This window comes from Neofelis nebulosa, chromosome 1 (assembly GCF_028018385.1).
Source record: "Neofelis nebulosa isolate mNeoNeb1 chromosome 1, mNeoNeb1.pri, whole genome shotgun sequence".
Lineage (NCBI taxonomy): Eukaryota > Metazoa > Chordata > Mammalia > Carnivora > Felidae > Neofelis > Neofelis nebulosa.
This window is the reverse complement of record NC_080782.1, coordinates 4,955,003-4,980,128: the sequence shown is the minus strand read 5'-3', so window position 1 is coordinate 4,980,128 and position 25,126 is coordinate 4,955,003. Positions and strand designations below refer to the sequence as shown.

The following is a 25,126-nucleotide window of genomic DNA, read 5'->3' as shown; positions in this document are numbered from 1 at the left end:
TTACATTCACCGATAAGGACGGTAAAAAATTGAAAACTTCGCAAACCTACGAGTTTATTCAAGTTAGTATAATCAGAAAACTCTTCCTGCCTCGTTGGAAGGCGACCCGGTCTGACTTCTTCTCATGTTCTGGAGGAAACCGTGGGAGGCTTGATTTGACGACTCTGTTGGATGACATGGCCAGTTAGCGTCCACGCCCCACAGTCGTAGTCTGCTGTTCTCTCTGCTGGAGCCTGTTGCCCGCTGCTATTTTCAGGCTCACTTTAGGGACAGGTATCTGTGCTTTTAGTGCCAAGAGGGCGATGGTACCAGGCATTTGTGTCACATGCTGCTGCTGGGACCGCCTGACTCTCCCTCCGGCGCTCGGCCTTCCTGCCGCCAGGTCATGGACCGTCACAGACTTTTCCCTCGCTCAACAAGTGTGGGCTTTCTATCTAGGAACCACCGGGACGTTATAATCCGAGTTATGACTCGAACCACGGAGTGCATGAACGGGGCGACACTCACCTAGTAGAAATCGGGGATCAGTGACCCAGTCATCTGCATACACCGCATACTGACTCAAGTATCTGCTCTGCAAGTAGCCGTTATAGACACAGAACATGAACGCCAACGTACACGTGTACAGGGGCATCGGCTTTCCTCCTCGGATCAGAAGCGGGAAAATCAAGGACCTTAGGAAACATGAAACAGAAACAAATTTAAATAAAACACAGACCAATGGTCCAGAACATCATTTCCGCAATTCTCTTTAAAGTCTTGGGTTTTTCATCTTGCTTCCTTCCTCGTACACAAGTCATCGTCAGTACTACTGGTCCTCGTTTACTATGTTCAAAGCAGAATTGCTCAATCAAGAATTCACCATGTTCCAGTAATGCTCATCATGGTGCGCAAACTCAGGATTCTAATGATACAGAACGGGAAACAGACACGCTGAGAGAGAACCGAAGGCTTCCAGAGGCTCTCGGAATGTGCACGATCCTCCCTTGCTCTAGTCTGAGCAGTGGGATGTGGGGACACCATCATGTCATCAGTCAGCACAGTGGCTGTATTCACTGAGCACTCACCACCTCACTCACAGCACTCAGAGACACCCACACAGGAAACACCATTACACCTTCTTGGTGGGGGCGGGGGGGGGGGAGGGTAGGAAGATAGAACGGACTCACAGGGGTTAAGCAATCGGTCCAAGGTCACAGAGCTCAAGTGTAAACCCAGGTAACTCAAAGGCCACATTCCTCTGTTCCAGCACACTACTGAAAGTTTAGGGAGAGAAAACGTAAGGACAAGAAAGTGACCCTTGTGAAGAAAAGAGGAGGCGATGCTGGAGTGTGAATTCCTTCTGTAACATCAATACGTAATACACCGAAAGGGGCCGTCACTACACATCCCATGGGCCTTAAGAGGATAGTAAAGAACTGTCATCTACAACTTTATGCCAATAAATGTCGCTATCTGGACAGCGTACACAAAATCCTTAAAAGGCACAGGCGACCAAAGCTGACCCAAGGAGAAATTGACAGGCTGAGTAGCCATCTCTAAGGAAAGAAACGGAAGCAGACTTAGGAAGTTCTAACAGGCACAACTGGAGTCAGGGGAGGGGGATGGCTTCGGAGAGGCACAGGGACACTGACAGGAAGGCAGCCGTTCTGTATCTTGAATGAGGCGGTGATTACACGCGGGGTACAATCCTCAAAATTGACCAAACCACAACATGGCCACGGTCACTTGCTTGGGTCCTGCCTGGGGCTGCTCACCAGCTAGGCCTGCGGACCCGGGGACGGGGGGAGGGGCTGGGGGGGCACGCGGTCTGTGGTGCGGCGTCTCGAGCCTCACCTGTCCGTGTCCCTGCCCGGAGCGCCACAAACCCCCGTGTGGCGGCATTCTGAGTGCCGCCTGTGTCCCTGTACCGCACACCTTATTCTCTTACCAGCGCGCACGTGTCCCGCGCAGACAGGGAAGCGGGCCCTTCGTGCTCGGGACGCACGGTGGAGGGTGGCTAAGTTTATTCCTGCTCCGGACAGCAAAGTGGTGTGTGGTTCGCGATGACACCTGGGCTCCCCCGGGAGACCACGCCAGAGGTTGGCACGACGGGACTAAGAGGCCACCGCCGTGTTGTCCCCGACACACGGGAAAGCGACGGTTGGAAAAAAACCGAGAACTGGAAACAGAAACGCGTGACATAATTTTACAGAAGAAATGCGAATGAGGCCGCAAGCACTGAAGCTGCCCGGTGCCCCTTCGGTTAGCCGAGGAAAGCCGCGTGCCAGCCCCGAGCTCACCGCCTGCAGCCAAGAAGCACGTTCAGATGGCAGAACGGCGTGCAGCGTGGGATCGCCCTTCGGTGAGGACGGCTGCTCCAGGAGTCTGGACGCCAGGAGTGAAGTTCAGCAAACTGTCCAAAATCAAGGCCAACGTTTGAGCGAGCCATCTTCCTGGTCCCGGGTGTCGCCCGTACCGCTGAGCGGTGGGGGCCGAGGCCGAGTTGGCTCTAAATGGTCCTTGAGCAGCAACTGATGGTGACAGTGCCTCCGCCATTGAGGAAACACTGACTCGGTACAACCCGTGGTGGGATCTGCTAGGGTGTTGTAGCTGCTGGGGGTGGAAACGAACTTGGCAGACTTACACAGCCCATGCCAATGTCAGGTGTTGAAAGCCACCCTCTGGATCAGCAGGTACTTTGCCTCCCCCCCTGCCTCCCGGCAAAATCTATTGCGTGTGACTGAATTAACAGTGCCAGCAGTGAACCTGATGGTCCCTCCCTGGACCTAACCACCATTTTCAGTTCAGAGCCAAGACTGAACGTTTTCTTTATGAGAAAAATGGCCCTTGACCAGTATTACTGCATTTCGAAGGGCTCTGGAAATTAGCCTTTTTTGCTGCAGAGTTGATAGTGTTCCTCAGGGAATTCGACCTAAAATTATAAGGCAAAATATCACTTTTGTGCAAAACCTATGCTATGTTAGTCACTTCAGCAAAAACGGACGTTGTCTGAACCACAGGTCATGCCAGACTACTTTCTGTGCCGTTGGAATCAAAACCGGCAGTGAGATCTCCATTCTCACAGAGACTTGAAATGGATGTGATTTCTCAGCTTAAACCAGAGCTTAGAAATCCAGTGTGTTTTGAACATTTCAAAACCTGTTTCACTGTATAATTGAGGAGCTGCCACCAGCCAAGTGGAAGAGACTCATCTACGATGTAATGACACATGGAAGGGCAAACCTCAGCAGAAGAATCTAGAATTCGGAAGGACAACCCTCGGCAGAAGAATCTAGAATTCGGAAGGACAACCCTCGGCAGAAGAATCTAGAATTCGGAAGGACAACCCTCGGCAGAAGAATCTAGAATTCGGAAGGACAACCCTCGGCAGAAGAATCTAGAATTCCAGAGATGCCTTTTGAGCAATCTGAATACCTTAAATTAAAATCAGAAACTTGTCGGGGCGCCTGGGTGGCTCAGTCAGGTAAGTGTGATTTTGCCTCTTGATTTTGTCTCAGGTCAGGATCTCATGGTCATGGGATCGAGTCCCGTGTCGGGCTCCATGCTGAGCGTGGAACCTGCTTAAGATTCTCCCCCTCCCTCTCTCTATGCCCCTCTCCCTCCTGCTCGTGTGCACTCACTCTCTAAATAAATAAATACATAAATAAAGTGAGAAACTTGTGGACTGAAATTAATATTTGGTAGAAGCCACACACGTGAAGACATTTTCAAAGCTAAAGTCTCATTGCCCATCAGCAGTAAGGGGTGAATGCTTACTGTGGGTATTGGGAAGCATGCACACTGACTCTGAGGCCAAAAAAGGGAATGTGACCCCTCCCCCCCACCAAATAAAGAATTCCATGCTTCCCATCACACCTGTGTTACAAAAATTACACTAAGGTAACAGAGCGTGAATTTTACAAGTATACATATGTCTTGTGAAATATCTCTTTCTCAATATCCCTTACTTTGTCCCTTGGTCCATAAAGCTTAGAAAAAGCACTATCTGGCCCTTTCCAAAAAAGCAGTTTTGACCTCCAACTGAAATGAAAATAGGAGTTACACTCTGGAAATGTCACTTTGCCTTCCTCAGAAAGCTCGCTTCCTCCACACCCCAGGACTCAGGTTGCAGGCAGCCAGCCCCTTGGGTCTGGGGTCCGTCTGGGCCACGAGGTGGGGACAGCACGCCTGTGTCCTCAGCTACGCAATGGGAGAGAGAGTCACACTGATCTGCTCCAGAGAGTGTCCTGGGGGAGCCCAGAAAGGACGTGCGTAAAGGACCCGGGGAGAGGATTCACTTCTCTCTAGTCTCAAAGAAGGTGAATTTCAGAAAAGTGGCAAGGACTGGAAATAGGGCCTCAGAAAGGTCGACACAGACCTCTCCTGTTTCTCTCTTATCTCTGCCCTTGAGGGGACAGCAGTGACCCGGACGTCCACAGGCCTGGCCATAAAACCACTGAGGTCAGGAGAACACGTTGGCTCAGGCGATGCGGCCTATGCCTTCAGACCTCAAGCGGGGAGATAACATCTTCCTTCCCCCCTCCCCCCACCTTCTGAAAGGCTCCGTGCACCAGCGTGGGTCAAGTGCTCCTGGCCCCGAGGTCTTCATATGCAACGCACCTTCCCAGGCAAACCAATCTGCTCGATCTTGGTAGTTTTTGGATTGTCTTTCTCCTTTTAGGCTATTCCTTTCAGCTTTACTTCTTTTGCCTTGGAAGTCCATGCAGCATGTCAGAAAGGGTTTCCTTTGTTTTAGTTTTTGTTTTAAATAAACGTTTATTCATTTTTGAAGTGGGGAGCAGAGGATCTGAAGCAGGCTCTGCACTGTCAGCACAGGGTCCGATGTAGGACTTGAACTCATGAACCTCAAGATCATGACCTGAGCCAAAGTCAGACCCTTAGCCGACTGAGCCACCCAGGGGCCCCTAAAGGGTTTCTTTGAATTGGGCCCACTAGGAACCAAAATGGTGGGTGGGTGTGGGGGCTTCTGGGCATGAATTTTATCCGAACCTTCATCTAGTCTCTAGAGGGACAAGGGCAAACCAAGGGTTGCAGTGGACCCCAGGCGGCTTATCATGGTGTAGGATCTCTTTAAGATGCGGGGCCGGGCTCAGTAAGGAAGGTGGACATGTGTGCTGGAGCCACACGGCACTTGTCACGAGCCGGTGCTCTGGAGCCCAGGCCACCTCGGTGATGACAGGCCCGCGCGTCAATAGCCCTTCTCACGTGGTGTCTCATCTGCGCGCACAAGCACCCTTCCGCACGGAACCGTGGGGAATGAACACTACCGATCTTCGAGAAGAAGTATGAAGTCAGAAATTGAAAATCCCTGAACACCGAAATCATCTGCAAGACAAACTGTGACGTGCTCAGACTTAAAAATACTTTATTTCGGTAATGTGTTACACAAATCCACGTTCGGTTCTGATAATGAGCTAAAGGATATGAAACGGTAAGGTCCCAGGGAGCTACAAAGAGATTCTGTTTTCCAACTCGTCAGATGGAGTGTGGGACTGAATCTGATGCTTTGTTCTCCACCATGTTACAATATCCTATTTATCTTCTTTCTTTCTGTCCCGTGTAAAGAAACAGTACTTACTTTCCATCAAGTTGTGTTTAGCCCTGGAAACGTGCACATCTCTGTGGCTGTCGGGCCACCAGGGCTGTGGGACACGTCTGACGAGGGGGCTGGACAGGGAGCTTTCAGAATCTGTGGGGCTTCTGTCTGTCTCCCACTTGGGCGAGTTTACAGGCTTAGGCACAGAGCATGATGTACGTGTTTCTCAATGTTCCCAGTGAAACATTCCTAGTAACTCCTAAACCTATACAACGTGCTTTTTTTTTTTTTTTTTTAACTTTTCAAACCTGTTACCATTACCCTATTTAACAGATCGGGACCCGGGGGGCTCAGAGGAGCACGGTGACCTCAGTGACAGACCCACTCAGGCAATGTCACCTTCCCAGGTGTTCTATCTGCTGCATCCACAGGACACACTGAGAAGCAGGACTGGGGTGCCAGGGCCGTCCTTGCCTGGCCACCCCGCGGCACATGACATGGTCGTTTTCGCCAAGTGTTTCTACTGAGCCAGAAGGACACTGCTGTTATTATGCTGATTGACAAAGGGAGGGGGTAACAAGATTGTGTGTTTATGCCTGTATACATCCTTACTGCTTTGAAAAGACAACCCCAAACCTCCTAAAGACAATGGCAGACGGGGGAAAAGGATACACTAGAATTCTGTCAGCGTTTTAAGTGATGCAATTTCACGTGGTTTTTAATCACTTCCTTCGATTCTAAGTCTTGTACAAGGAGCACATACTTCGACTACAGGTTTATTGGCATGTGATACCAGCATGGATTGCAAGTCCCGGCCCCTCATACGTATGGAACAGACCAGAAGAGTAAGAGGGAGAGAAGGCTTCCCAGGCTGAAGGTCTGTGATCGCCATCGGAAGAGCTCAGGGAGGATCGGGCAAAATTAACTCCAAGTAGACACGCAGGGTGTCTGCAGGCAAGTTCCCGGATGTTAAGGAAAACAGAAAGTATTCTGTAAACACCTGGGAAGGGAAATGGATTACCAACAAGAACAAAGGTCACCAAAGCTAGCCTGTGTCACTGTGCTTGCTGCACAGTGGTGACCAGAGCTCCGTGCTCCTCGCCCTCTCAAGCCCTGTGCTGCATGGAGTGTTTTCTTGGGCTACGAGCCAGAGAGACTGATGCCGTACGAAACCCAACTCCCTGGTCAGTAACTCCACGCCCGTGTGCTAGGTGTGGTCTGCTCGGAGGGAGAAATACCTGAGGGGAAGCATCCCCATCAGACGTCAACACTTGGGCAACAACTTGGAATCACGATCCTTTAAACTTTTAAGGTACGATTTTCAGGTTTCTAAAATGTTAAATGTTTCTTTTAGGACATAGTTATTTACTATTTTAATAGTTTTAAAGTTTTATTGATTTGTTCATTTGGAGAGAGAGAATCCCAAGCAGACTCCATGCTGCCAGCCGGGAGCCTGACGGGGGTCTCAAACCCACAAAACTTGAGATCATGACCCGAGCCAAAATCAAGAGTCAGACGCTTAACCGATGGAGCCACTGGGACGCCCCTGATTTTCAGGTTTCCGAATCCAGATATGAGCTGTGGGACCACATAATTCACAAACTGAACTATGAGAATTATCTCCTAAAATGTTTTCCCACCAAACTGGAATAACAACATGTAGTTATTTTTGCAAAGAGAAACAGCATGTTCATCCAGCAAGTGATTTGACTCTCGAAATAAAAGCAATTGGACATCATGTCCCAGGTACAACAAAACACCCCTTTTGGTGATTTGGCAGCCATTTAGGTAATGGTCGACTTAATCATTTTAGACATTTAAAACTGAGAATGGTTGTTAATTTTAATAACAGGCTGTCACCACTTTTTTTTCTCAACAATTCGACGTCACTGAATTCTACAGCACCTCCAAGATGTGGATCAGTTCCTGTTTGGGTTTGTTTTTTTTTTTTTTCCCCTCTGTAACACTCTTTTGCAACAAACTGCACAGATCCCTATAAGGCCACATACTTAATTAAGCTCTGTGCGCTTTTAAGGCAAGGTTACAGACACGATGAATATTTCACTACCTGTAATTCCATACTTTTGTATAAAAGGTTTTTTTCTCTCAAATTATTTGCGTCCACAAGGCAAGGGCCAGGGGTTCGGTGTTTCCCCCACCTCCAGTGTTTCCTGACATCTTCTAACATCACACACACCATATGCCACGTTTATTTACTTATTTTTTAAATGTGTATTTATTTTTGAGAAAGAAAGAGAGACAGAGTGCCAGCTGGAGAGGGCAGGGAGAGAGAGGGAGACACAGAATCTGAAGCAGGCTCCAGGCTCTGAGCTGTCAGCACAGAGCCCGACGCGGGGCTCGAACCCACAAACCATAAGATCATGGCCTGAGCCAAAGCTGGATGCTTAACCGACTGAGTCACCCAGGTGCCCCACCATATGCCACATTTAAAAGTGAGGCTAGGGCCTGGCTCTCCCCAAGGGGCCACCAGCAGAACAGAACAGGAGAAAGGATGAGTCGATGTAGGTGAGATTCTTTGGGGATCATAATCAGGGGTTAACAACAGAATCAAGGTCCTGCAAGGTCACAGATCTGGCTGGGCACAGACCTTGGGGGAGGGTGTTAGGATGACGAGGGCCTTGTGGGCATCTGGAAGTCTGCCCTCCGGGGGCCATCCAGCTCTCTCCCTCTGCCTCAGGGTAAAGGTGGTCACTGGGGCCTCGGTGGTCACCAGCGCCACGTGCTCAAGTGGGACTTCCTGACAACGGTTAAACGGGCAAGCGAATGAATGAATCCAGCAACTCCCTCATTCACTAACTCACTGCCTCATGGGAAGCGGAAGTTCATGAGCAAGGGCAGCCTTCAGCTCAGTGAATATTGAAAAAACCTGCTTGGCAGGAGAGAGAGCAGCAGAACAGGAGGGCAGTCTAGGGAGCCATACCGAGGGACTCTGCAGACGCACGGATGCTTGGTGAGTGACCGCAGGGAACCACTGCCAATGGCCAGCACACGCTTGCCTGCAGGACCCCAGGCACCGCTCCACGCACAGCAAAACCAAGGGTGGTGTGAGAAGATACCACCCAAGCCCTCAAGGACCCAGAAGCCCTGTGATCGGCGTGGGAGCTCAGTGCAGACGGGATTCAGGTGCACACTGTGACCATCCAGGGCCGTGGGACTGTGCTGTCTGCCATGGATTAAAAATGCGCCTACAAATGTCCTTTCCTGCCCATGGGGGAAGTGCTCAGGGCCCCGGGACGTTCTTTCCCACACCTATCCCCTCTTCCCCTCCTTCTCTGACTCTTCTGCCAAAAAGATCCTGTAGATTCTTCTGTCTTGCGTTCCTGCACTCCTTAAGGAAGTATCTTGTCTCTACATCCCCAGTAATGAGTATAGTGCCAGGTATGTTAATCAATCTTCAGAAACGTGTGCTGAATAAATGCATGAAGACACATGGGCTGCCCCTCTCCTGTAAGCAAACACCCCCTTTCCCACTGACAGTGGGAAAGCCTCTGCACCTGCCTTCGGTCCTCCCCACTCCTTCAAGTGGCTAGAACTTCCCTGGGGCAGGGCCCTGCCTCACTCCTGGGTGATCTCAGAGCTCAGCATAGGGCCTCCGCAGCTCACAGAGTGGCTGGTCTTCCTCAGTCCTGTGTCCTGGGCAGGGCCCCGTGCAAATGGCGGGGTTGCACAAATGCTGGCTGGGTTGGCCGGATGCTTTACAACAAGTGCTAAATGCTGTTTGCGTTTCTGTTCGGAGCTCTCGCTTAGGTCAAATGACCGTTTAATAAATTAGTTGCTTGAGTAGAATGGAAAATGTTGATCTTCTCTATTTGTAAACAAATGTCCCAAAACCCACAGGCTATAGATGTACTATAACATGTAGGACTTGAAAATATGGGCTCTGTGCTGACAGGTCAGAGCCTGGAGCCTGCTTCAGATTCTGTGTCTCCCTCTCTCTGCCCTTCCCTGGCTCGTGCTCTCTCTCTCTCTCAAATAAACTTAAAAACAAAGTTGGGTGGGGGGGGTCGGGGTGTGCCCAGGAGGCTCAGTCAGTTAAGCATCTGACTTCAGCTCAGGTCATGATCTCACTGCTCATGAGTTCGAGTCCCGCATCGGGCTCTGTACTGACAGCTCAGAGCCTGGAGCCTGCTTAGGATTCTGTGTCTCCCTCTCTCTCTGCCCCTCCCCTGTTCATGCTCTGTCTCTGCCTCTTTCTCTCAAAAATAAATGAACTTTAGGGGCGCCTGGGTGGCGCAGTCGGTTAAGCGTCCGACTTCAGCCAGGTCACGATCTCGCGGTCCGTGAGTTCGAGCCCCGCGTCAGGCTCTGGGCTGATGGCTCGGAGCCTGGAGCCTGTTTCCGATTCTGTGTCTCCCTCTCTCTCTGCCCCTCCCCCGTTCATGCTCTGTCTCTCTCTGTCCCAAAAATAAATAAAAAACGTTGAAAAAAAAAAATTTAAAAAAAAAAATAAATAAAAAATAAATGAACTTTAGAAAGAAAAGAAAAAAAAAAGAAAAAGAAATAGCCCAGCCGGTTAAAAACCCATGCCTGACCTAGCAAATTCTCTGGAGTCGTTTTTAAAACCACTGTTTTTGGAATCAGGGCTTAGTCTCAACACCCTCTTGTCCAATAGCCTCCGGTAAAACACCTGAATTCTGAGTCTCAGTGGCCTCCCCTATCTGGTCTAGTCAAGCTCTGTCATGCTCAAGGTGACTCTGGCCCCGGGGGACGCTGCATTCAACCAGTCTCCCACTACAGTGAGCTCAGAAACAATTAAACATAACGTTTTAAGTTAAAAAGCTCAACACAGGCTTTCAAAGTTCTGTAAAGTGTTCCCTTTACACATTTTCAGTGTCACGTCTTCAGAAACTTCTTGTTGGTACTTGAGACTGGCCGCAGGAATCCACGAACAATATCTGGAGTACATGTACATGTGCCCATCTGCACAGGGATATGGAACGGGGTTGCTAACTGTCTACTGAGCATTTAGATTTGCCAGCACTGTGCAGGCATTTTATGGAGTTGTCTTTATTTAAATGCATGCCGGTCCCGCGGGCTGGCACCATCACTGTGCCCATTTCACTGATGGGAAACCTGGTGCAGAACAGCTTTGTAACTTATCCCACGTCCCCCGGTGATGTGGTTGGGATTTGACCCGACCACATAGCAGTCTGACCCCAGAACTTGCTTTTGGCCATTAGAAAAATGGACAGACACGTGTTCCAGCATGTTTATGGAGAAACGTAGACAGACATGAGAACTGTACCCACGTTCAAATTGCAATAATGCTCAAACATGTTACAAAAGAAAACTAGCAGTCGGACGACAATTTTGCTTATGGGAATAATCGTGGAGAGTCAGGAACACAGGACTCAGAAAGCCTCTGTTGAACATTTGACTCTGCCTGTTTAAAGCACCTGCATAAACGCAGATGGGGAACACACTGAACCAGGGACTCCTGAAGCGAGAATAGTCCAGAAGAGGGGCACATACGGATGCTTCCTTTTTCCTATTTATCAAGTGGGTGTTGTGAGGTGGGACCCAAAATCAGAGAGGTCAAGTCAACTGCCCCCAGTTACAGAGTAAGTGAACCCAGCTCTCTCAGATGCCGAGAACATCCTTTTAAACTGTGCAGCTGTTTGAAGTCTGAATGAAAATTAAAAAAAAAAAAATTAATGTTTATTTTTGAGAGAGAGAGATATTGCGAGATCGCGAGTAGGGGACAGATAGGGAGAGGGGGAGACACGGAATCCGAAGCAGGCTCCAGGCTCTGAGCTGTCAGCACAGACACCAATGTGGGGCTCGAACTCATGGACCGTGATCATGACCTGAGCCGAAGTTGGACGCTCAACCGAGACACCCAGGTGCCCCTGAATGAAAAATTTTAAATTTTGAGTTGAAACTTTTGTTCAGCCATTTGTTTTAGCTGTGTAAAAGTCAACACTTAAGAGCTGGAAAGAGCCCCAACTTACTGGGAGACCTGAAGATTTCAGGCACAGCCATTTTAAATTACCAAAACATTTGGAAATCCCCTTAAAGATTTTATGTCTTTAAGGTCATTGGCTGGAAAGCTACTCCCACAGTCTTGGGACCCCTTGCACAATGTAGGGGTGAAGGTCTCTGCACATGATGCTTCAAGTGCATGCAGTCCATGTATGGTAAAGGGGGTATCACCAAGCATGCAGTTCTAGAAAACTAGGCTTCCAGCTTGCAGGTGATCACTTAGTTAGATAAAAACAGCTCCACCCACTACAATGAGACCAAAATGGAAAAAGCACAAAAAGGAGCCAAAAACCATTGCTTAAGATAATTTGAGGTCATCTGCACTCACCTTTGGGTCAGAGAATCTCGTCTTCATAGAAGAGAGCACGGACCAGTCTTACCGTGTAACACACCCATTTCTCGACCAAAGTTTTGCAAAACCAAAACCAAAACCAAAAAAGCCCTTCTCTTCTTTCCAGTCCTCTTCCCTTTCCAGTCCTCTCTACCCGTCTCCCCCACTCTCCCAGACTAACAGCGCTAAAGGAACCGTCCGCACGCACCGGGGAAGGAGCTGGAAGATGCGGGGTAGAAGGCGAGGGCAGCAGGGACGGAGAGGGGGTCCAGGCGCCCGAGAGGACACCGGGGAGGGGACAGCAGGGAGACAGCACGGGAGGGCGAGCGGAGAGGTACGGCAGGGAGGGTCGGGGAAGGAGGCACCGGGCGGGGGAAGGAAGGGACGGGGACCAGTGAGGAGGGGACCCCGGGAGAGGGCGCCGGGGCTGGCACAGGCGGCGAGCCGGGCGGAGGGGCGCGGGCCGGCCGGCGGTTACCGTTGCGCGTAGTGGACGAGGAACATGGCCAGGAGGACGCGGTTGGGCGCGTGGCGGAGGCGCTCGGCAGCCGTGCGGGCGCACACCCAGAGCGGCACGGCCAGCGAGGGCAGCTCCTGCAGCGCCCAGGCGGCCCGCGCCGGCACGCGGCAGGCGGGGCGCGGAGACGCGTAGCGCCCGTAGGCCGAGCGCACCAGCTTCAGCAGCACGGCGCCCAGCAAGCCCAGCGCGCACTCCAGGTAGGCGAGCGCGTCCAGGTGGGAGCCCTCGGCCGGCTCCATCGCGGGGGACAGCGGGCGCGCCCCATGGCCCGGCGTCCGCGCCGGGCAACTTATAGGGCGGCGGCGAGGGGGCGGGAGGTGCGGTTACCTGAGGCCGGCGCGGGCCGCAGACGCCGGGCGCCGAGCCCCACCTCCGCCCCCCGCGGCCCGGAGGGCAGGCGCCCCGCTCGGGCGGGTGGGACTCGACGCACCGCGCCCGAAAGGCCCCGCCCCCGCGGCCGGCTCCCCGCCCCTCGCCGCTCTGCGCACGCGCGACCGCGGGCTGTCCGCGGAGCTGCCGGAGCCGGGACTGGCACCCTGGGGGCTGCGGTTCGGAGGCGCCTCCCCCTCCCCCTAGCTCGCGGCTCTCCGGCAACCCGGGGCCCGGCGCTTTGCGCTTCGGCCCCGCAGGCCCCCGCAGGCCCGGGGGCGGCGCAGGCGCGGAGCCGGGGTCCTCGCGCGCCAGCCCGGAAGTCCGCGCGGCCGACGGTGGCGGGGCGCTGTGTGCGGGCGGCGTGCGCGGCCGCGTGGGCCATGGGGCGGCGGGCGCGGGGCCGGCGGCTCCAGCAGCGGCCGCAGGGAGCGGAGGACGGCGCCGAGGGCGGCGGGAAGCGCCGTGAGGCGGTAGGAGTCGGGGCGAGGGCGGGCCGGGTCCCCCGTCCGCCGCCCGGCCCCCGAGGCCTGCGGGACGGCGCGGGGCGGCTCCTCCGGCCCTGGGTAGACCCCTCTTTCGTTCCTCAGGGCTGGGAAGGCGGGTACCCCGAGATCGTCAAGGAGAACAAGCTCTTCGAGCACTACTACCAGGAGCTCAAGATCGTGCCCGAGGGAGAGTGGGACCAGTTCATGGAAGCGCTCAGGGAGCCCCTCCCCGCCACCCTACGAATTACTGGCTACAAGAGGTAAGGGGCCGCGCCCAGCCTTCCTGTGCCGGGGGAGTTGGGGCTGGCTAGAGACGCGGGCGCCCCCGTCACCTCGATAAGTGCTACGGTGCTGGAGAGCTGCTGCTCGTCGGCGCTGTGGACCCGAGGGTCTGCAAACATAGCACGGAGGAGGGAGCACGAGGGTCGGACGGAGCAGGCCGAGGAGGTGTTGCAAGGTGGGAGGCTAGGATCAGACGTGAAAGTGCGATCCGAGAGGGATTCGTGAGCTGAGGACGCCTCCCCCTTTGCAACGCGTGAACGTTAGTGGCGTTCCAGAGTTTCCTGTGAAACTCCGCGTCTCTGTCCGTTGCATCTTTCCGAGAGGAGTTGCAAGCAAATGAGAACCTGTGGGAATGTTTAGGAGGGAAGGAATGCAGGTAATAGTCCCTTTAGCTTATCGGTTAGCCAAGGAGCAGCGCGGATTGTTTAAACTCTGAAGGAAGAGGAAAAGGGCAGGATGCAAGAATGTCTTCGGAGCTCAGATGATTTTTGTTTTAAAACACTTGTCATCTTAGATTCATTCATAGTAGTCTTTCCGATGGGTTTGAAACTTACTTTTTTTTTTTTTTTTTTAAATAGCCATGCAAAAGAGATTCTCCATTGCTTAAAGAACAAGTATTTCAAGGAACTGGAGGACCTGGAGGTGGACGGTCAGAAAGTTGAAGTTCCCCAGCCCCTGAGTTGGTAGGTAGAACAAGTCTTCATCCTGTTGGATGTTTCTTTGGGATTTTAGTCTTTGTCGTTTGGCAGCGTGTTTTCTGGGCAACGTGTTTGTTAGGAGCGTGCGAGAATCTGAATGTGCTTTATAGACACCCTCATGTTCTTTTTACGCGGTACTTTTTATCCGTGTTACTTCATACTGGAGTATATAGCTTTTCACGCGTGATTTGCAGCTGTCCCGGAGTCATTCAGTTCAGTTAATTTTTCCAAGTGCATCAGCCTCTGTCCTTCCATGATGGACACTTCTACCTATTTTCACCTGCACCCCTTGTTTTCTCACGTCAGAACTGCTGCTGTGGGGTTTCTACCTTCAGCAGAAGGATACGGTCCATCTGACCAGGGTCGCCACGGACCAGTCCAGCTGATTGTGGATTTCCACTGTGTCCAGTGCTGGTGGGGACTCCTGCCCTCCGTGCTGACCCTTTCTTTACTTGTCCTGGAAGTATCCTGTGGGTTATTTGCTCCTCATGGCCTAGTTCAGGCCTCAGTGAAGTGAAGGCAGTCCCAAAGGTCTTGGAAGGCGCCTGGAGTAGTCACGCACAGACTCCAGAGGTGCCAAGCCCAGGGTAATCTGTAAACGTAAAAGTCATTGAATTGTTACAGTTCCACATTTCGGATTATCAACTTTGAGGCATTGTGAGTCCTCCCAAAGCAATGATTTCAAATGATTGCTGTAAAAAGCTGAATTTTCTCTTGGAGGGGTCATACGGGTTTTCCGGTGGCCATATCCCAGATGTGTGCAGCACACACAGTTGGAGTGAATGCAGACTGGCCAGACGTTTAAGTCTGCATTCAGCCAAGCTCAAGAGCAGATACACCATTATAGAATGCACTTCTTGGATATGAAAATAAATCTACGGTTTTAAGCCAAAAAAATACCATGATGGATTTTGTACGAAGATTTTAAAAGCTCAAATGTTTTAATGCAGGAAATGACTCGAGTGGTTACTAGTTGCACGGCCCCCTGTACGGAGGTCATTAGAAAAGGAATGTTTTTCCAACTGCTGTACCTGTGACATTGCTAGGTCACCTTGCCTTCGCGTCATCCAACTTCCTCTGCTGTCTTAGTAACCAGGTTACAGACTTAACTCCCCCCAGTGCCTTGGTTTGGAGATTAGACTGATGTTACTGGTGTTTGTAGCAGGGGCCATCTGATATTTTCAGAAGTGGGTTTAAGGTTGTGTTTGTGTACGTTTCTAATAGTTCTGCATGTGTTGACTGCTTCACATAATCACCTGAAAACATTTGTTCCTTCAGCCTTATATTTAAAAAAATTTTTTTTTTAACGTTATTTATTTTTTATTTATTTATTTTTTTTAATTTTTTTTTCAACGTTTTTTATTTATTTTGGGGACAGAGAGAGACAGAGCATGAACGGGGGAGGGGCAGAGAGAGAGGGAGACACAGAATCGGAAACAGGCTCCAGGCTCCGAGCCATCAGCCCAGAGCCCGACGCGGGGCTCGAACTCACGGACCGCGAGATCGTGACCTGGCTGAAGTCGGACGCTTAACCGACTGCGCCACCCAGGCGCCCCGAACGTTATTTATTTTTGAGACAGAGAGAGACAGAGCATGAACGCGGGAGGGTCAGAGAGAGGGAGACACAGAATCTGAAACAGGCTCCAGGCTCTGAGCTGTCAGCACAGAGCCCGATGCGGGGCTCGAGATCATGACCTGAGCCGAAGTCGGACGCTTAACCGACCGAGCCACCCAGGCGCCCCCAGCCTTATATTTAGAAATGAAGTTTTTTGGAAGAGCAAGTCTGGCCCGTAGGAGGAGCTGAAAAGCGTGCATCCTGTAAGGGAAGAAGTGCTTCTGGGTGGGTCATTGTGGGACTTCTCTTCTGCAGGTTCCAAAAGATCTATGAGAATTAGTCTTGCTATTTTTATTGTTCACTGGAAACCACAGTTAAAATTTTGTTTGATTAGCCCTTTTAACGTTTCTTTTTTAACGTGTACTCACTTTTGAGAGACAGAGTGCAAACAGAAGTGGGGCAGAGAGAGAGGGAGACACAAAATCCGAAACAGGATCCCAGGTTCTGAGCTCTCAGCACCGGGCCCGATGCGAGGCTTAAACTCACAGACCGTGAGATCGTGTCCTGAGCCACCCCAGTCGCCCTGCCCTTTTAACATTTGACAGACACTTTTCCGTCTTGAGTGTTGAAGAATGGCGATGGGTACCTGAAAAGGCAGTTCTCCAACATCTGAGAAAGGCCCTGTGTGTTGTTTGGTTGAAGGATGAATGGGCATGACTCTAGTAACTCCCAGTCATTCTCCACTTTCATCTGAGCACACAGCTAAAGGGTGTAAACAACCCCAGTACTGCCCTATTTGGGTTCCTTATGGTCAGCTTTTCCATGATCTGTGACAGTTACATGACAAGTGGTACAGTACAGACGTTCAGTCACAGTCACTAGTCAGGTGTAGGCTACCCATAGATCTCTCAGCAAGCAAGCAAAGACACTTCTGGTGGTTTTCTGTATGGTTCGAAAAACAAATAAGTCATAAAATATTCTAAATTTTTCAGTATATGGTAGAATTAAATTTAGGAAAGCGTTTTGGGGAGTCATGATATTTTATTTTTATTAAAAAAATTTTTTTAATGTTTATTTATTTTTGAGAGAAAGAGTGAGACAGAGTGAGCAGGGGAGGGTCAGAGAGAGGGAGACACAGAGTCGGAAGCAGGCTCCAGGCTCTGAGCTGTCAGCACAGAGCCCGATGCAGGGCTCGAAGTCATGGACCACGAGATCATGACCTGAGCTGAAGTCGGACGCCCGACCAACTGAGCCACCCAGGTGCCCCGGGGAGCCATGATATTTTAAATGATTTATTAACAAATTTATTTGAGAGAGAAAGAGACACAGGAGGGTCAGAGAGAGAGGGAGGGAGAGAATCCCAAGCAGGCTCCACACCATCAGCGCAGAGCCCAACTCAGGGTTTGGACTCACAAACCATGAGATCGTGACCTGAGCCGAAACCCAAGAGTCGGGACGCTTGACCAACTGAACCACCAGGCACCCCAAGGGAGCCATGTTTTTCTTGAAGGAATATTAAGTATAGGACGCATAGCTCAGACTGATTTCTTTTTTACCTTTTTGTAGACTCAGAACTGTAAGGAATTATCCCAAAGTATTTTTATAAAAGCCTCTTTTTGATGATCAGTTGTTGAGAATACACCTTATTGTCATTCTGTTTGTGTCCTTTTCAGTGTCCGGATTGAAGATGACTTCTCGTAAATGTTACTTTTCCCCTGTAAGAATTCACAAGGCATAAAGATGACAGTGTTGCTTTTACTTTATCTTCAGAAGACACAACAAATTTCCAAATAAGACTTTAAAGACTGAGGAGTTACAGTCAAATTGCGTTAACTAAAAACTAATTAGTTCTTTAAAGATATTTTATTATGTTAAAATCTACAGAGGTTTTTTTTTTTTTTTTTTTAATGGTTTTATTTGTTTTTGATAGTGTGCGGGAGAGGTTGCAGAGAGAGAGGGAGACAGAGAATCCGAAGCAGCTCCAGGGTCCAAGCTGTCAGCACAGAGCCGGATGCAGGGCTTGAACCCATGAACTGTGAGATCATAACCTGAGCCGAAGTCGGACGCTTAACCGACTGAGCCATCCTGGTGCCCCTTATGTATTTTTTTTGTGACATTAGTAGCTTTCACAACCATAACCGCTTGGAGAAGAATTTTGACCTTAGTAAACTTAACGTTTTTTAACTATTAGAAATTCAGTCTAAAAGGCACGTAAGGAAATGTTTGCTCTGGCTATGTCTGGACTGTTGACCTATATTTGAAAATGAAAATTCAGCTATTGACGAATAATTATGGCGTGTGGCATTCAAATTTATGATGTGTTGGTGATTTGCTACAGCGGTCCCTTGCAAAATTCACTGTCGCTGATAGCAGGCAGTTCAGGGTTGCAAGGAATTATATAAAACGAAGTGTCTGGCTCTCCAGTCTTGGAAGGGTTGCGTTGGAACAGCAGATTTTGCAGACCCTGCAGGGGAAGGCACATTTGAATGTGTTCTGCACTTCACCTCCAAGGAGGCCAAAGGGAAGAGTTCAGACTAAACGCTTTAATTGCTGAGTAAGTATGATTGTGTTTTGGTTTTAGATTTTTGAAGCAGGTTAAATACTGAAGAAGGAAGCAGGCATAGGAAATAGAGACAAGGTGCTGAGACATTTGGGGGGTGGCCACAGAGAGATTCAGCCAGTTTAATCTTTATTACCTGGTGGAAAGTACTTCTCAAGACACGTCCCGTAGTCTGACAATTGGGTCGTGTCTTAAAATCTCAAGGCCTGAGTTTCTTTCAAGTAATCACTCTGCTTCATGGGAGTCAGATGTATTGTTTTGCCAGTGTTCTCATTTCACTTTCATGGCTGTCACCTTAGCTGCAACTGACACGTGGAAGTATTGTCCTCCTGCATTGTTAAATTGAGCTGGTTGTTCCCTTGAGACTGAGCTGTAAGTACTAAGACCACAGGGAGACCACCGAGTACCATGTTGTGCATAGCTTGGGCCTGGGTCCTTGGAGCAAGGCTCTGTGTCACAGCAGTGTGCCTCCCGGAGCCGCTGGAGCTCAGTGATCAGGGCTGAGCCACGTTTGAAGAGGTCTGTGTCCTGTGGCACCTGGGTGGCCCAGTCGGTTAAGCGTCTCACTTCGGCTCAGGTCATGATCTCGCGGTTCGTGGGTTCAAGCCCCGCGTTGGGCTCTGTGCTGACAGCTCAGAGCCTAGAGCCTGCTTCGGATTCTATATCTCCTCTCTGTCCCTCCCCCGATCGCATGCACGCACACGGTGTCTCTCTCTCTCTCTCGCTAAAAAATAAACGTTAAAAAAAAAGAGACCTATTAATCAGCGATGTCATCATCACAGAAAGTTTAAACGTGTGTACGGAAATGGCAGGATAAGTTTCTTCATTCTCAGGTGTGTGTAAATAACAGCCTGGCCGTGCTAGTCAACACGGTGGCGCTAAGGTTTTCTGGTGTGTAAGATAGTTGAGTACGTTATCGGGCTGTTTTGTTTTAGACGTGGCGAGAGATACAGCGGGAAAGGTTGCAATTACATGTTTGCCAGGCCTGCATTCTTTTTTTTTTTTTTTTTAATTTTTTTTAATGTATGTTTATTTTTGAGACAGAGAGAGACAGAGCATGAATGGGGCAGGGGCAGAGAGAGAGGGAGACACAGAATCGGAAGCGGGCTCCAGGCTCCGAGCCATCAGCCCAGAGCCCCACGCAGGGCTTGAACTCACGGATGTGGGGCTCGAACTCACAGACCTCGAGATCGTGACCTGAGCTGAAGTCGGACGCTCAACTGACTGAGCCACCCAGGCGCCCCCCTCAACTACATTCTTTAACGGTGTGATGTGCGTTTCTTCAATTCGTTACGTCTCTTCTGACGGCCTCTCTACTGTCGTTAACATCGGCGGCGGAGAGCAGAGAAGCTCTTTGTCGTTTCCTCTTGCACGTTTGTCATCGTGGGTCCATGGTGATGTTGTACACGTCTCTCTCAAAACCGTCAGCTCTGCTGTTCCTGCCTGGGCTGTGATAAGGTTAGAGCCGGGCTCCCTATGGCCTAGGGGGCCCCGTGCCGTGCTCGCTGGCGGCCTGCGAAGACCACCGAAGTGAGGAACCGAGCAGAATTGGGTGTCTCTGGTTGCAGGATCTGTGTGAGCAAGGGGTTGTCAAGAGAGCACTTTGATAGATTTAAGCCGTAAACGCTTGCTTTTCCTTCTTTTTGTTTGGTCAGGTATCCAGAAGAACTGGCCTGGCACACAAACTTAAGTCGAAAAATCTTGAGAAAGTCTCCACAGTTGGAAAAGTTTCACCAGTTCCTGGTTAGCGAAACCGAATCTGTGAGTAGATTTCTTTACATCTGTTGGTTTCCTTAAAGCCTTAGCCGCACATGACTGTCACGGGTATGTTTTCTCCGCACGCGTTCCTGGGAGCGACGAGGTAGATGGGGCACACGGAGAAGCGTGTTTGTCGCCGTTCGTTTCCAGTGATCCACACAGCTGCTCCCTGGTTTGGCTCGTGTCACGGTGGAACGTAGGGAGGACGTTAGGGAGGATGTCAGGGACGCTTGTCCGCTGGGCGTCCTGTCTTCCTGCCTCTCTAAGGTTTTGGCTGCCACCAAAGTGGACGGAGCATGGCCCTCCGCGCAGTAAGGTGTCCTTCTGGAGACAGCTGTCGGTCTGCTCTCGGTGTATCATCTCTGTTCCTTCCTTGCTCCTGTCTGTACCCCACCTTTGCCCCAAAAAACAGGACCTGAATTTGACGACTCAGGTTCTCCTGTGTGATACCGTGCCCTCGCCCGGTCTCTTTGCCATCCCGAGTCCCTCGATTGTGGGTCAGTGTGTGGACTCACCCTCAGCATCAGACTTCCTCTCCCAAAGTAGCTGTGCCCCTCCTGCCCCACGTGATTAAACAGACACCCCTGGGGGCGCCTGGGTGGCGCAGTCGGTTAAGCGGCCGACTTCAGCCAGGTCACGATCTCGCGTCTGTGAGTTCGAGCCCCGCATCGGGCTCTGTGCTGACAGCTCGGAGCCTGGAGCCTGTTTCCAATTCTGTGTCTCCCTCTCTCTCTGCCCCTCCCCCCGTTCATGCTCTGTGTCTCTCTGTCCCAAAAATAAATAAAAAACATTGAAAAAAAAATTAAAAAAAAAAAAAAAAAAACAGACACCCCTGGGTTTGGCTGTTGTAAGACGAGCTGCTTCCATCTTGTTTTTGGGAATCGTTACTCTCCTGTTTGAAACCAGGGTTCCCCCTTCCTGTCCTCTAGTCTGCTTTCTCTAGCCAAGGAACCCTCTGTGTTTCCCCAGATGACATTTAGTTTTGTTCATTCTGAGCTTCTGGGAACACTGGCAGGACCCCTGTGCTTCCCACGTGTCTCCCCTTGAAGCCGTGATCAGTCTAGAAGCTCTTCACCTTGCCCAGTCCTGACCTCTGCTCCACCTGTAGCTCTTAACTGCCACCCTGGCACTCTGTCCGAGGAGGTAACCCGCTGCCCAGGCTTGTGTTGGCCAGGCTTTCCCCCCACCCCCGTAAGGGAAAAAAACGGGTGCTGCCACATTGTTGGCCCTTTCCTTGCGTGGGTACAAGCAGGGACCTTCTGGCTCTACTTTTGACCTAGGTGGAATGTCAGGTGAGGAGAAACTCAGAACAGTTCCAGTGTGAACGTCAGCAGAGCAGAGGGTTTGTGGGAAGGTGGGTGTCGAGTGTAGTGGCGTATACGGACCCAGTATAGATTTTGGGCCGGGAGTCCGTAGGGTGAGATTCTGCTGGGGTATTCAAAGCTGCCCGCAAACCACTTCCAAACGTGTATGGAAGAAGTGACTGACTGCCAGGCTGTCTGGTCGGGGACTGTGTGTCCCCATACTACTCAGATGCTTTGAACGAAAACTTGGATGAGGACAGGGCAGGCTTATCAGTATCGTACGTATAACCTGGAGCCAGGAGTCCGCGTGTCTTGAGAGTCGATGGGGAGTCAGATCGTCTTCAGAGACCCCTTGCTGGCCAGAAGATCGGGTTCGGATGTGAGTCTGCTAGGTTCGGACAGATGCTAAGTGTGGGGTAAGTGAAGGCCACCTGGATGACTGTTCCGGTACAGAAGACCCAGGTTGTAATGGAGCCAAAGTCTCCCGGCAGCCGAAGTTTCAAGGCTTCTTAAAGTACTGTTATCTTCGAGGCGTTCAGTCTTAAGGCTGTTAAAATAGAGTGGTGTTTGAGGCGAGTGCTGGACTCCATCGTGAATGTTTGTCCGAACGTGGAGGGGTCATCACAGGTCCCCTGAGCCACCAGCAAAGACCTAGAGGACCGTTGGCGTCGTGAGAATGGTACATCCTGTGTATCTTCGAGGCGGGGAGATGGGAGCGCTGGTCAGTGTGTCCATGTTTTTGAGGGGCGGGTCTCAGGAGTAGAAAGCAGACACGGGCTGTTCATAAAACCAGATGAGGACTAAAATAGAAGGTACAGGTTTAGCTGAGAGGGTAGGCCCTGCTGGGTGGCTCTCTGTCCTGTGCTCGCAGGGATCGCTCTCTCTGTTGCTGCTGGTGCCTTAGGGCCATTGTCCACCTTTGAGAGTTGCTACCCCCAGCTTCCATTCTTGATGGCGTGTTGGGACCATGTCAGCTTAAATCCTCATTCTTTATAAAATTGAGTATTACACCTGCCTTTCTGATGTCCTAACGGTAAGTTTTGCCATAAACGGTCCTTCTTTGGCCTTGAAATAGCAACCATTTATCCACTAGTATGAAAATATGTCCTAATTACATCATGTGCTGTGTGATAGTATTAGCTGTTTTGTTTCACGTATGGTGAATAAATGGTCTTTTTCTGTTGTGTATGAAATGATGCCCAATATTGAAATTTTTCTGCCTTTTTAAACATTCTGATTTTTTTTTTTAATTTTCTAAGGGAAATATCAGTCGTCAAGAAGCCGTTAGCATGATTCCACCGCTGTTACTTAATGCTCACCCTCACCATAAGGTATTGTGGGTTAGAAAGTGCCTTTGTTTATTGACGCCTTTTTTTCTTCATAGAATCTTTAGATTCTTTTTTCCCGTTTACTTTTGATAGAGAATGCTGTGTATTTTGTTTCAGGTTCTGTTTTTGCATTTTTGTCTTATTTAAAATCTACAACCCATAGCTTTTCTCCTGTTTTAAGATCTGCTCCCTCATTTACTTACTGCACTGTTTATCTTCAGTGGCCTTGACTGAGTCCATCAGCTTGAAGATCGTAATGTGCACGTACTGAGAACTTGTTACAGGCCAAGCGCTGCTCTGTGCTCTTCTTGTGGATTAATTCATTTTGTTATCTGCACGTCCCTGTGAGGGTAGATGCTGTCACTGTCCTGTTTTTCCAGATGAGGGGAAGGAGGCAAAGGAAAACCGAAGCAATTAGCTCAGGGTCCCGGGACCGAAGGGGCCGGGCAGAGATTTGAGGCCGGGTAGTTCTGTCCCTCAGCAGGCTGTCAACAGAAGTGCTGCTTGCACTTTGTGGCCTTGTCTGTTCACCCCTGAATTTTTTGCTCCCACTGGTTTCTAGTGCTATTCTGTGCCTGTGATCCCCGGAGGTTCAGTATATCACATTGTAGATTCATTCGATAAAGAAACATATTTAGCTCTTAGAAATTAAAATACTAGAATGACTCATAAGATGGTTTTAAAATGAGTGTGGAGTAGTTGATATCTTAAAGACGTCAGCCATTTCTTGCTTTTTCATAGATCTTAGATATGTGTGCAGCGCCCGGATCAAAGACCACACAGCTCATTGAGATGTTACATGCCGACATGAACGTCCCTTTCCCAGGTAGGCGCTGGGCTGCCCCAGAGGGTCAGTGTGGTCCTGTGCTGGGGTTGGTGAGGTAGAGTGGTGACGTCACCTGTGGGTGGGGTCCTGAAGCCTCCTGTGACAAGGTGATGGCTTTCTGTCTCTGAAACATTTTGCACCAGTTCCCAAGCCACCGTGCTCATATGTGGGGGTGGGACGGTGGCGTCACTTGAGAATTGTGTGTCCTCTGTGAAAGCAGGTGGCGTTTCTCCATTAACTCAGTAGTAGGTAGATTGCAGTTTGAGTTTCCGGTGGTAACATTATCACGTTGGGTTTTTGTTTCGGTGGGTTTTGTGATGACTCCTCGGCCGCACGAGAGGCTGTAGGGCGTAGTTAGGAGCCGCTATCAGCTGCCCGAGCTTCCCGCTCCCCCGCGGCATAGGTGACAGTGTTAGCCCTCGCGTGTCACGTGGGCGTCAGGCCCGGACTCGTGGCTGTTCTGAGCCCTCGGAGTGCTCAGGCCGTTGTAGCGTTGCTGGGGCTCCTTCCCCGCGGCTGAGGAATGCTGTTGTTACTCTCGTGCCGTTTTACGTCCCTCCCTCCCGGCCTTCCCCCTTTCGTGCAAGCCCCCTGCTCCCGCTCTGTTCTCGTGGGCCTGCTTGTTTAGCTTTGTCCTAGGCGTTCTCTTCTCTGACTAATCGCTTTGCTAAAAGGGCTTCCGATTCACAGGGTCTGCAGTGGGGACCCAGCATACAGGTGCAGTATTTTGAACAGTTGTCAGGTGATTCTTTTGTTTTCCACAGCTTTGTCTCTCCCTTCAGCCTCCATTTTAGTTGTTAGTGAAGATAATGGAAAAGATGCTTTTGGCATGATAACTGGTACAAAACGAATAGTTGTTGAATAAGCGGAAAAATAAATCTTGCGGTTTGGGAATCCTAGGTGACTGGAAAAAGCTACGCTGAGCCACCGTTTTGGACTGCTCAGATAATTCTGGCAAATCTTAAGCGTGGGTGTTACGTTTTGGTGGATTGCTGCTCCTCACCGGCCAACCAGGAGGTTGAGTACTGTAGAAAATTATCCTGCGGGTGCTACATTTCGCCTGACGCTATCATTTCGTGTTCTCAGAGGGGTTTGTCATTGCGAATGATGTGGACAACAAGCGTTGCTATCTGCTCGTGCACCAGGCCAAAAGGCTGAGCAGCCCCTGCATCATGGTGGTGAACCACGACGCGTCCAGCATACCTCGGCTCACAATAGATGTGAACGGGAAGAAAGAGATTCTCTTCTATGATCGCATTCTGTGTGATGTCCCTTGCAGGTATTTGTGTTATTAAGAGGCCAGAAAGCCGGAAATCCACTAAGGAGATCCCATGAGGTGTGGCCTACATTAACTTGCACGCGCGTGCGCACACACACACAACTGTAGGTGCCGTTCTCGGGGCAGCTGGGAGGAGCACGGAGACTCTGTGGCCCTGAACCGTATCCTCACGGTTTTAGTGATGGACAAGCACAGCAGAGGTAGGGTCCCAAACAAAGAGGTACAAGGCAGGACGGTTGTACAGTCTCCGCAAGAGTTAAACTCCCCGAGAGAGTGACAGCGGTAA

At 50.5% G+C, this 25,126-nt stretch overlaps 2 protein-coding genes across 9 annotated transcripts in view; one reads left to right on the top strand and one right to left on the bottom strand.

Annotated features, from left to right (window-relative positions):
- The window catches only part of SRD5A1 (steroid 5 alpha-reductase 1), a 45,698-nt gene extending 32,840 nt beyond the window's left edge, over positions 1-12,858 (bottom strand). For 3 of the 8 annotated variants that reach the window (XR_009257511.1, XM_058715199.1, XM_058715188.1), the window contains exons 1-3: positions 12,352-12,853; positions 1,931-2,161; positions 508-674 (exon numbers count right to left, since the gene is read on the bottom strand). Coding sequence is in view for 6 of the 8 variants with exons in the window: in XM_058715199.1 (XP_058571182.1) it covers positions 508-674; positions 1,931-2,161; positions 12,352-12,632 (679 nt within the window). In the remaining 2 variants the exon portion in view is untranslated. Of the gene's footprint in view, positions 1-507; positions 675-1,930; positions 2,162-12,351 lie in introns of all 8 variants that reach the window. The other 5 variants (XM_058715214.1, XM_058715169.1, XM_058715180.1 and 2 more) reach the window with 5 other exon arrangements.
- Positions 12,859-12,914: 56 nt separating this feature from the next.
- Positions 12,915-25,126, top strand: part of NSUN2 (NOP2/Sun RNA methyltransferase 2) — a 29,322-nt gene continuing 17,110 nt past the window's right edge. The window contains exons 1-7 of the mRNA XM_058715158.1: positions 12,915-13,235; positions 13,353-13,510; positions 14,111-14,215; positions 20,001-20,106; positions 22,667-22,738; positions 23,477-23,561; positions 24,648-24,840. Coding sequence (XP_058571141.1) covers positions 13,146-13,235; positions 13,353-13,510; positions 14,111-14,215; positions 20,001-20,106; positions 22,667-22,738; positions 23,477-23,561; positions 24,648-24,840 — 809 coding nt within the window. The 5' untranslated portion in view covers positions 12,915-13,145. The remainder of the gene's footprint in view (positions 13,236-13,352; positions 13,511-14,110; positions 14,216-20,000; positions 20,107-22,666; positions 22,739-23,476; positions 23,562-24,647; positions 24,841-25,126) is intronic.